Below are 12,000 nucleotides of genomic sequence, written 5' to 3'. Positions count from 1 at the left end.
CAATGTGGCGTCCTCTGTGAGACGTCTGCGAGGTTTCGTGACCTTCAGGTCGGAGGTTTTTTCCTTCAGCGGGGGAGGAGGAGAGGAGAGAAGGAAAGGAGACGAGGAGAGAAGGAGTTTGCTGCAGATTGCAGAAAAAAATCACACTTGTTCATTTTCAGCATCTTCCTGTTTGCAGAACCCCAAATTATAGCTGGACTTTATATTGTAACCGTTTTTCTGTTTTTAAATAAAGGCGATGACACTATTTGACTTTTATTAACTGTCGCCAATCAAATAATCTTAATTATTTTGAATAACTACACATTATTCAGCATTAGTAAAGGATGAATAAACACTTAATTCCTCATCCATAAAGCATTGTTGTCCAACATGAATGCTCATTAGTAACGCGATAGTTTTATTATTAACCTTTTGGAAACCTTCCTACGCCCATTTTAAGTCCCAGCATGCCCCATTCAGACAATCTTTTGGCATAAAATACGTAATATTTTTCCATTTTTTAACCTAACGACACAGTTTTTTGACTGAAACTCCTTCCTAACAGGACAAGACTTTGTTTTATTGTGATTTTTGTTGCAGATTCTGATTCTTTAGGTCCTAATCTTTCCAAAAAGGTGTCTTATTGACGCTCCAGGAGGCTTTTTTGGGTAATCTGGCTCATATCATGCTGGATGTTCATAGTTATCATCAAAATATCTTTTAAAAGTGATTTTTTTGCAGATATACATTTTTTTCCCAAGACTTTGCTGAACAAATACACACAATAAACACAAGTATTGTGATTAATTTGGGGTTCCTACGACGACTCAAACACAGGAAAAAGGAGGTCTGAACTCATGCTTAACTAATGATTAATAGCATGTAGTTATTATAAAATGCTTCCATACTTTCATTTGTTCATTTCCTATTCTCATCGTGTCTGACGGAGCGCTTCTCCGTCCGTCCCTGCAGGCGGCGGTCTGACCTTCAGGCGCGGTGCGTTCAGGAGCGTCGGCCGGCCGGAGACCATGATGTCGGTGTGCTACGGCCGCGGCGAGGCGCTGGTGTTCTCCGGCGCCGCCACCGGAGACGTTTACATCTGGAAGGAAGCGCTGCTGCTGAAGACCATCAAGGCCCACGACGGACCCGTGTTCGCCATGTTCTCCCTCGACAAGGTGAGGAGGACAGGTGTGTGTGTGTCTGTGTGCGTGTGTCTGTGTGTGTGTGTGTGTGTGTTAGAGGGAGTTGCCTCTACATAATCGGCTTCATGAAGCTTAATCTATTACACAAACATCTTTTACAAAACCAAAACTCAAGACAATCAAAGCACTAATGCTTTAAAAAAAAAAGCTACTTATAACTAAAAGTGAAACATGAAAAAAGGGGGAAATGTACAAATATTATCATGAATTAAACAGCCGGGGATTTAAAGGATTAATGCTTTTCTTCTCTGCTGGATACAACAACACGCCTCCAGCTGCTGTTTGGCAGCCGACTTTTAAATGACAGTTTTTTTAATGTTTTTTTATTCATCTATTCATCCTGAACCGCCTCAAACTGATCATTTCCATAGGAAGAAGCAGCGGCAGTTCTCATCTGAGCTCTAATTATGACTTCTGTATCCTGTAATTATGACATACTGATGAATAATTACAAGAAAAGCTCTCATAATTACAAGATAACAGGTGTGACCTGGTTAGTGCAGCTTCATTCCCGCTGCAGTCCTTTGCATTGCCAGCTATTTTTTTCCAATTTATTTTAATTTCATTCTGTCTTAATTGAGATATTTGACTTTGAATTATGAGCTGTGTCTTCCTCTCTGGTGAATGTGTTTGAACCCCCTCAACACTTTGCACTCAGTGTTTGTCGTTTTTGAGCAGAAACGTCGGCTCAACGCCCAAAAAATGAAATGTAGGAGTGAGCAGACGTGTAGTAGATTTAAATGTATTTCGCTGTTGGCGTTTCTTCTTCCATCTGCTTCCCTCTTTCCTCTCCCTCTCTCTCTCTCTCTCTCTCTCTCCCTCTCTCTCTCTCTCTCTCTCTCTTTCCCTCCCATCTTCTCTGTGTCATTGTTTTAACTTGCTCTCTTCATTCAGTCTACGTCTCTCTCGCTCTTTTTATGTAACAGGATTTACGAACAGACGAGCCAATGAGAGTCTGGATTCACCAAAAAACTTCTTTAAATCCTTCCAACCTTGTTTTCATGCGTTCAATCTGTTTTCATATCACAGTTCATCATCGGTACTTGAAGGCAGCATCCTTCTGGTTTTCATCTCCACTTCTTGATTGAATCTTCTTTTCTTGTTCCATAAACGATGAACATTATTACCAGAGAGCCGATTGAAGTTGTCTTTAAATTACTGCAATTTTTTTTTTTAAAGTGACACGTTTGAGTGTTAGCTGGCGTGTTTGCAGAGTCAGACATGTTTCTTTTCACATGTGAATGACAGCAGTGCAGCTTTTTACCCCAAAAGCATCTTTAACCTTTTTGGAAATCATGTGCGAAAATCCTCCCGTGCCAATTTTAAGTCCCAGCATGCCCCATTCAGACACTCTTTTGGCTTCAAATACGTAATATTTTTTCCATTTTTTGACACGAACGACTCAGTTTTTTGACTGAAACTCCTTCCTAACAGGCCAAGACTTTGTTTTATTGTGATTTTTGTTGCAGATTCTGATTCTTTAGGTCCTAATCTTTCCAAAAAGGTGTCTTATTGACCCTCCAGGAGGCTTTTTGTAGGGAATCTGGCTCATATCATGCTGTATGTTGAAAGTGATTTTTTTTTTTGCAGATATACATTTTTTCCCCAAGACTTTGCTGAACAAATACATACAATAAACACAAGTATTGGAATTAATTTGGGGTTCCTACAATGACTCAAACACAGGGGAAAAGAGGTCTAGAGACAAAATTGGTTCCACAGTTTTCAACGAGTTAGAGTTAAATATGAAAATGAGTGACTGTCCATCATCAGAGTCCTTATCACCATCAGAATATCAGACAAGAAGACGGCTGAAATCCAACTTTTCCACTTCCAAGTGTTCCACTTTTGTGGAATAAATTTATTCGTGATCAGAGTTCAGAGTGTCAGTGAATGTTTTATGACTCAAAGCACAAAAAAAAAAACAGTGGTAAAAATAGACTTTTCCGACACGACGTTGACTGTGTGAGATTCTTCAGAGGGAACATCAAACAGATGTGAAGATCTCAGTCTGCGTGGGCGGCGGAGAGAGAGAGAAACCTGTCAGGAGAGGATTACAAGACTGAAGGACGGCAGATATGACAGGGAGGAAGGAAGGATGGAAGGAAAGGAAAGGAGGGAGGAAACTGAGACAACAGAACAGGAAGTGTTGATCCACAAAGGAGGCTGCTCCCCAAAAAAACCTACGTTAAATCATGAAATCCATTTATATCTACGTATTTTCAGGGCTTTGTGACGGGCGGGAAGGACGGCGTGGTGGAGCTGTGGGACGACATGTTCGACCGCTGCCTGAAGACGTACGCCATCAAGAGAGCGGCGCTGTCCCCGGGCTCCAAAGGTGAGCCCTCTGAGCCCTCACACATCCTCTCTCTCTCTTCAAAGATACTTGATAACAAACGTTTGTTTTGTGGGAATGAGCTAAAGCTGCGTCCCATAAACCTCTATGTGAACGTGTCTCTGACGTCAGTGAACTCAATGAAGTTAAAGAAGCCTTTCAAATGTCACAAAGAGTGTGTTACAGATGCTTCTTTTAGTGTTTGTTCTCATTCTCCGTCAACGGGCCAGACCTGTGGTTACTTTTTATTTTTTTTAGCTGTAAAAAGCATCTGTTATTTATTGTTTTGTGGATTAATTCAAGGGAAACATAATCATAATTGTGAAGAGTTTTAGGGAAAGTAAACGCTCTTCTATGCAACACTGCCACCCGGTGGTCACATGGTGACACACACTTGTGTCCCTCATGTAAAATCTATATGTGTGTGTGTGTGTGTGTGTGTGTGTGTGTGTGTGTGTGTGCAGGCCTGCTGCTGGAGGACAACCCGTCCATCCGGGCCATCACTCTGGGTCACGGTCACATCCTGGTGGGAACCAAAAACGGAGAAGTTCTGGAGATCGACAAGACCGGGCCCATGACCCTGCTGGTGCAGGTACTGAACTCCTCAACAGTCCAGTCGACAGTTTAATCTCTGTTGAAGAGACATTACACCCTGATGGTTTGGGTCTTTTGAAGCGTATAGGTATCCACAACATGTACTTCAACCACCTGGAATAGCATCAACATCAGTGTGTCGGCTCTGTAGAGGCCAATAAAGGATGATTTAATCTTATCTCTTCATCGGGAGGAGGAAGGAGCCTCCCGAGCTTCATTTTTTGAGCCGACGCGAGTGAGACGTCTTTAGGATTTAACATACGTTTCCATGACAACGGGGCAACAAACGCCATCTGCCGAGGACGATGATCATGACACACGACTGAAAGCTCCAGCAGAAGAGAAACGCTAACGAGACTTCTGATTCGTGCCTCTATCAAAGGAATCACTTCCATCAGGAGAGAGGGAGAGAGAGAGAGAGGGAGAGAGAGAGAGAGAGAGAGAGAGAGAGAGAGAGAGAGACTCTCAGGTATTTTTTCTAAAAGTCTGGTGGTCTGGTTCGGCACCTGTTGCCATGGTGAGGAGAGCCGTGTGCTGCGGATCGATCGGCAGCTGCAGAATTAAATTTATCGTTTTGCGTTCACTGATAACGGCAACGAGACAAAAAGAGACGGCGGGCCGAAGAGTTTCCACTCGGTGAGACGGACAGAGACGTGTAATTTATGATGGATAGCAATTATAGATACTAAACTACAAGATAATATAAACTTGAAAGAGCACTGGGCTTCACATTGTGGGACTCGCCCTGAGCGGTGTCTGCAGGTAGTCCACATATGTAGCCTGAGAGGCAAAACCCAGGGCCTAAAAGTATAGAAGGATAAATCTGTTTTAACCCGTTGAAAACTGTGAAAACTCATTTTGTTCAGCAAAGTTATGGGAAAAAAATGTAGAGCTGCAAAAAAATCCCTTTTAAAAGATAGTTTGATCGAAACTATGAACATCCAGCATGATATGAGCCAGATTCCCCAAAAAAGCCTCCTGGAGCGTCAATAAGACACCTTTTTGGAAAGATTAGGACCTAAAGAATCAGAATCAGCAACAAAAATCACAATAAATCAAAGTCTTGGTCTGTTAGGAAGGAGTTTCAGTCAAAAAACTGAGTCGTTTGGTTCAAAAATAAAAAAAATATTACGTATTTTATGCCAAAAGATTGTCTGAATGGGGCATTCTGGGACTTAAAATGGGAGCGGGGCTTTTCCGATTGATAAATGTGTGTGTGTGTGTGTGTGTGTGTGCACAGGGCCACATGGAGGGAGAGGTCTGGGGTCTGGCCCCTCACCCTCTCCTCCCCGTCTGCGCCACCGTCAGCGACGATAAGACCCTGCGGCTATGGGAGACGTCAGCCAATCACCGCATGGTGGCCGTCCGCAAGCTGAAGAGAGGTACAAATATATAATACTCTATGTTCGTAAAAACCATCCATCAGGTTATAGTCTCCTTCAACCGTTTTAACAGAGATTTAGAGTTACAGAGAGGTAGAAGTGCTTTGGTTTTTAGGTGACTTTGCACATTTTAAATAAAGTTTTGACACTTTGGCTCCATTACACAATAAACAAGAGAGAGTTGACAGGAAGTAAAGGGAAAAAAGGCGAGAGGACGTGCACTGCCAAGTAATTCAATTACCACAGTGATTAACTAGAAGTGTAACTGACGAGGTAACGGACTGATTGTCTGTGTGTGTGTGTGTGTGTGTGTGTGTGTGTGTGTGTGTCCAGGTGGTCGCTGCTGTGCCTTCTCCCCTGATGGAAAGGCGTTGGCCGTCGGTCTGAGTGACGGAGGCGTGCTGGTGGTGAACGCCGACACTCTGGAGGATCTCCTGAGCTTCCACCATCGCCGCGACGCCATCTCTGACGTCCGCTTCACCCCAAGTACACACACACACACACACACACACACACACACACACGCACACACACACACACCCACACACACACACACACACATACGACTGCCTAACCTTCTGAACTACAAGCAGTTTTAGGGGGTTTGTCTTTGGTTGCTGCTTTTTGGGGTTCAGAGGTTTATCCACTTCGCTCCCATCATGACATTCTCTCTCTCTCTCTCACACGTTCTCAGACTCAGGTAAATTCCTGGCGGTGGCGTCACACGACAGCTTCGTGGACATCTACAACGTGCTGACCAGTAAGAGAGTGGGAATCTGCAAAGGGGCGTCCAGTTACATCACGCACATCGACTGGGACGCTCGAGGTAACACAGTCCTCACCGGTCCTCTTCTATCCAAACAAGTGCTGAAGGGTGTGTGTTTGAAACTGTAACGTGGTGTGTGTGTGTGTGTGTGTGTGTGTGTGTGTGTGTGTGTGTGCGTGTGTTTCGCAGGCAAACTGCTGCAGGTGAACACAGGAGCCAAAGAGCAACTTTTCTTTGAAGCCCCAAAAGGAAGAAGACAAACCATCAAAAATTCTGAGGTGTGTGTGTGTGTGTGTCTGTGAGTGTGTGTGGGCACGTAGGTCTACTTTAAAGCTGAGCTTTTCCTGAATATATAACAAAAGTTTGTTTCATATGACAGATGAATGCTGGGAACAAACAGGCGGGATTAAATATATAATGTGCCTTACAACTAAAAATAATACCCCAACTAAATATTGATTTTAATTATAGAAGTAGCACAACATAATTGTGCTATTTTCAGGACTTTGTTGTTCTGGGTTACTTATCTCAGTGTTATTGTCCTATTTCCATATTCCTCTGTATCAGGGAAATCTCAAATCTCATCTAACCTGATTGTGTATCATGTTACTGTTTGTGTGTGTCTGCGTGTGTGTAGCTGGAGCGAGTCGAGTGGTCCAGCTGGACGTGTGTTCTGGGTCCGAGCTGTGACGGGATCTGGCCGACGCACAGCGACATCACCGACATCAACGGCGCGTCGCTCACCAGAGACAGAACGCTGCTCGCCACCGGGGACGACTTCGGCTTCCTGAAGCTGTTCGGCTACCCTGTTCGAGTACGACGGATAGTCACTGGCTTCTAGTCTCATTTGAACATTTGCCCAGTGGTGTATGAAGTAGCCGAAAGCAATATTTGAGCAAAAGTAAAGATACCTTACTGGAAAATGACTCGAGTAAAAGTGAAAAAGTCACCGATTTACCTCAGATTAACATGAGATAAACACGAGATAAAAACAAGATAACCGTGAGATAGAAGCAAGATAAACGTTTAAAAAATTACTTTTATATTTTATACCTGGATAATGATACACGTTTAATCTTCAGTACAACTTGAGTATCAGGCTTGTGTTTCTACCACTGTATTTTTTTATTGTCGTCATCACTTCTTTTGTTCTCTTCCCCCCAGGGTCAGTACGCTCGTTTTAAGCGTTACGTGGGCCACAGCGCTCAGGTGACTAACGTCCGCTGGGCTCAGGACGACGCCGCCCTGCTGACGGTGGGCGGGGCCGACACCGCCCTGATGATCTGGGCGAGGGAGCGAGGGGGCGGGGTCACTGCCGATGGGGAGGGGCCTATGAGTTGCGACAACCGACCCACCGCGGACAGCGAGGAGTCGGACGACGACGTTGAGGAGGATGGAGGTGGGTGTGTCCGGGTTTTTTTTCTCCCGTGAAGCAGTTCTGCACTCGCCTAACTCACTCACACACACACACACACACACACACACACACACACACACACACACACACACACACACACACACACACACACACACACACGTAATCACTCACTCACTCACACACTCAATTTAGGTCCCCATGGGGACACAAGTCCCCATGGAGCTGTAAGCATTCAGGTTAAAGTCCCGACCGGCATAGAGAAACAAGAACACACACACACTCAATTAGTCATTTTAGGTCCCCACAGGACACACAAGTCCCCACGGGGCTGTGTGCATTTAGGTTCAGATCCCCACCGACATAGCAGAACAAGAACAATCACTGACACACACACACACACACACACACACACACACACACTCAATCACTTAAACACTCAATCACTCACACACACGACCGAGCACAAGATCTTCCAGGCAGAGATAATAATGATGCAAAGCTTTATGCGACAAAACTCAAGTTTGTGTGCGCATGTGTGTGTGTGTGTGTCTGTGTGTGTGTGTTGGCGTGTGAAGGTTACGACAGTGACGTTGCCCGAGAGAAGACGGTGGATTACACCACTAAGATGTACGCTGTCAGCCTCAGAGAGATGAGAGGAACCAAACCTCACCACCAGCTGAAGGAAGTGTCTGCTGAGGAGAGGTAACACACACACACACACACACACACACACACACACACATTTATAGTCGAGTGGAAAAAAGAAACTATGTTTCTATTAGAAAAGCAGAAGTGGAAGAAGTACTCAGATCTTGTACTTTGTTAATAATAGCAAATACTTATGGTAGAAATATTTTTCTCTGTCAAACTCAAACTCTAATATATTACATGTACAGTTAAAAGCTTTCAAAACAATTAGTATTCTGCTGTTATCTCTCTTTTTTATGCTTTTTTGACTTCACGACACTTAGATTGTGTGTATGAGCAGACATTTTATGAAGTCTTTATGAACTATTCATTCATTCATGTTATCCTTGTTGTGTGTCGTCAGTATTCACCATGTGTGTGTTTGGGTTTGTGTTTATGTGTGTAATTGCGTCCCCATACCCAGTTGTATTTGTGTGTGTTTGTACCTGTGTGTTCAAGCATGCACACTTTCTGCATGATCGATGAGTGTTTTTGTTAGTCGGTGAGTTTCCACATTGCACATGCTAGCAGATTATTATAAATTCAGTGTTTTCAGTGACTTTCTGTCATCAAAACATACAGAAAAGGCCCCTTAATTTAAGAATACCGATGTTTCAAAATCATCACCTGTAAATGTAGAAGAACATCCGTTGGCATCAGTTGTCTGTCCTACAACTGTTGTTTTAGTAACCGTGTGGTTTGTAGTTCAGGTTAAGTTCCTGTAGTGGAAAGACCTAAAGGTGTCCCAGAACCCTCATGTGTTTCTAACAGAAAGACTCTTGTTTTTTGTCCCTTTTGTGGTACCCTTACTTCCTAAGTGTTGCCGTGTTTGTAGAAACTTTTAATATATTGTGTTGTGTTTTAACTTGCATTCCCTTGGAGGCAGGGCATTGTCAAGTAAGTATGAAACTTGCCGTGTAGATGATTTTCAGACGTGCTAAATGTCAATATGATAGGTCTAAGTAGATTATATGTTCTGTGTTACAGCGTCCGAGTGCATGGAGGCCTTGAACGAACAGAGCAATAGCAATAACATACTGCTTGTGTATATTGTTACAAAAACAAATTAATCTAGGGATTTGATGACGGAAGATAAAAACATGCTCTGTCCTTCATTTGAGGGTTTGGTTTATGAAATCCACTGGTTCCATTGGCGTCGGTTGAAGTTATATAAATAGATTTTTAAAAATCAAAGCACTTTACAGGTTAAATCAGCAGGTTTGGCTTAAGTGATGGCAATTAAAGCTTACTTTGTACACTTAGTTTTGTGTATTTATTCAAATTCTACCAATTAATCTCCCTAAATGTAACGCGCTGTTCCCTTAACGTTAGATTTATTTTGAAAAGCAGAGAGACATCCTCCTCGGACAGGTGTTTTAAAAACAGCTGGAAGTTACTTGTTGTAGTTCATGGAGCAGATTATGGTCCTTTTAAACACCTTGAAATCAGAAAACAAAGACACGATACACATGTTTTTACATGTCAGAGGATATCATAAACTTATGTCATTAAACAGAAAAAAGATGCGCTTTTTCTACAGAACTTGCTGGAGAACTATCACTTTTCTTTAAGCTGAGGCGTATGTATGTTTGAGTGAGTGTGTCGTTGTGTTTGTACGTGAAGAGGTTTGTGTGTGTGTGTGTGTGTGTGTTTTCTAAAGCTCTGTACCTTGGTTCTATCCCTCTGCTGTCCAGGGGATCCAGGTAACACCTGTCTGTCCACCTCTTACTGTTGTAATGCCTCTTCATTTTATGTGTGCGTGTGTGTGTGTGTGTGTGTGTATTATTACTACTTGTATTACAACTTTTAGTTTGCTTACTACTACTTCTCATAAGTTGTTGAGTACTCCGTATTCATAGCAGCAGTAGGTTTGGTGACAGCAGGGTCACAGCTAGAGGAACCCATGTGTCTGTGGCTGACCTGCCTGTATGTCCCGTCTCATTCCCGTCTGTCCCGTCTGTCTTCAGACGCGCCGTCTCACTCGCTGTTCCTCCGCCCGTCTTTGACGGAGGTCGATTGATCACCTGATTAATAGTCTGATCGGTCCTTCAGGCCTCCGGTGAGCCGAGCGGCGCCGCAGCCGGAGAAACTCCAGAAGAACAACGTGTCCAAGAAGAAGAGACTGGTGGAGGTTTGTCTACCTCTCTCTCTCCCTCTCTCTCTCTCTCTCTCTCTCTCCCTCTCTCTCTCTCCCTCTCTCTCTCTCTCTCTCTCTCTCTCTCTCTCTCTCTCTCTCTCCCTCCCCATGTTCACCTGTCTCTCTCTCTCTCTCTCTCGTAGGACCTGGTTTTGGATCACGTGTTTGGTTTTCGGGGCTTCGATTGCCGCAACAACCTACACTACCTCAACGACGGCACCGACATCGTCTACCACACCGCCGCCACCGCCATCGTCCACAGTCTCACCACCGGTAACCAAAACACACAGTTTTGGCCCCCGCCGAAGAGAGTAAAACTGAGATACCGCCTGACTTCTGCTCCTAAATTAGTATTATTGACCCGTTAAAAACTGTGGAACCAATATGGGATCTTCACCTCTTTTCTCCTGTGTTTGACTCGTCGTAGGAACCCCAAATTAATTACAATACTTGTGTTTATCGTATGTATTTGTTCAGCAAAGTCTTTGAGAATTGAACCTGTGACCTTTCAGATCGAAGTGATGCGTTCATGTGACTTCTTTTGCCGCAGGAACTCAGAGTTTCTACCTGGAACACACGGACGACATCCTCTCTCTGACCGCCAATCAGCACCCCAAATACAAAAACGTCATCGCCACCGGACAGATCGGTACACTGAGCATGTGTGTGTGTGTGTGTTTGTGTGTGTTTCTGCATGTTAGTGTGTTTCTCTACTAACTCGTCTGAGCTAAAAGAGTCCTGCTTTTCTCTCCTCTGCTGTTTGTTTAACCTGCTTGCTTTACTTGTTTTCCACTGAGAGTGAATAGAAACAGAGATTTAAAAGGTTTATCTCAGAAGAGAGGCTTTCATTAAGTTCAGCTTTATTGTATTAACAAAACAATCAGTTATCGGCTAAAACCACAAAGAATAAAATACTCTGTAACCACTAAAAATCCTGCATTTAAACCAGTGGTTCTCAACTGGTCTGCTCCGGGATCCACCATCACCCTCAATGACGAGCCGCGACCCAAATCAAATGTATTTAATAAAAAGATGATGCACTTTGAACCTTTAAAGACATTTATTTCATACGTTTTTAATCAACTATAAGTGTGAGTTCTTAAGTTGAATTTTATATTCAGTAGGATGTTTACTTTAATTGTCCTAAAAACACAAAGTCTCCCCCATAACAGAATGGTTTGACCCAACTTGGCCAGTGAAAAAAAACGTCACTGCGTAAAAAAGTCCTTTCAAAATAAAATCTCAGAATGAAAAAAAAAGATTTTTTTTTAAAATTTCTTTAAACCCATTAAAATGAGTCCCACCAGTTGAGAACCACAATTTAAATGTTAAAGTAAAACTAAGTGAGTATAATCAGAGAAATGTACTTAAAGTAAAATGTCCCCTGTGACTATTTCATATTTTATCATTAGATTATTATTATTACTCATGAAATAATGTATTAAAAAAACTTAACTAACGGTTATTTTAATGAAGTCCCATAAATATCTCTCTTTACTGTCATGGCTGAGCCTCTCTGAAACAACTCACTTCACGT

The 12,000-nt window shown here is 43.0% G+C and overlaps 1 protein-coding gene across 5 annotated transcripts in view; it reads left to right on the top strand.

The window, feature by feature from the left end:
• The window catches only part of LOC137779518 (echinoderm microtubule-associated protein-like 6), a 59,814-nt gene that overhangs the window by 39,161 nt on the left and 8,653 nt on the right, over window positions 1–12,000 (top strand). For 2 of the 5 annotated variants that reach the window (XM_068567336.1, XM_068567334.1), the window contains exons 20-33: window positions 955–1,157; window positions 3,411–3,522; window positions 3,984–4,111; window positions 5,354–5,495; window positions 5,829–5,981; window positions 6,190–6,321; window positions 6,451–6,539; window positions 6,899–7,075; window positions 7,426–7,660; window positions 8,215–8,341; window positions 9,209–9,223; window positions 10,379–10,457; window positions 10,607–10,736; window positions 11,014–11,112. In XM_068567336.1, coding sequence (XP_068423437.1) covers window positions 955–1,157; window positions 3,411–3,522; window positions 3,984–4,111; window positions 5,354–5,495; window positions 5,829–5,981; window positions 6,190–6,321; window positions 6,451–6,539; window positions 6,899–7,075; window positions 7,426–7,660; window positions 8,215–8,341; window positions 9,209–9,223; window positions 10,379–10,457; window positions 10,607–10,736; window positions 11,014–11,112 — 1,821 coding nt within the window. Of the gene's footprint in view, window positions 1–954; window positions 1,158–3,410; window positions 3,523–3,983; window positions 4,112–5,353; window positions 5,496–5,828; window positions 5,982–6,189; window positions 6,322–6,450; window positions 6,540–6,898; window positions 7,076–7,425; window positions 7,661–8,214; window positions 8,342–9,208; window positions 9,224–10,378; window positions 10,458–10,606; window positions 10,737–11,013; window positions 11,126–12,000 lie in introns of all 5 variants that reach the window. The other 3 variants (XM_068567337.1, XM_068567335.1, XM_068567338.1) reach the window with 2 other exon arrangements.

Source organism: Clinocottus analis, unplaced genomic scaffold (genome assembly GCF_023055335.1).
Source record: "Clinocottus analis isolate CAN_PGR_092001 unplaced genomic scaffold, fCliAna1.0.p SCAF_8, whole genome shotgun sequence".
In the NCBI taxonomy this organism is placed as follows: domain Eukaryota; kingdom Metazoa; phylum Chordata; class Actinopteri; order Perciformes; family Cottidae; genus Clinocottus; species Clinocottus analis.
This window is presented reverse-complemented; position numbering and strand designations above follow the sequence as displayed.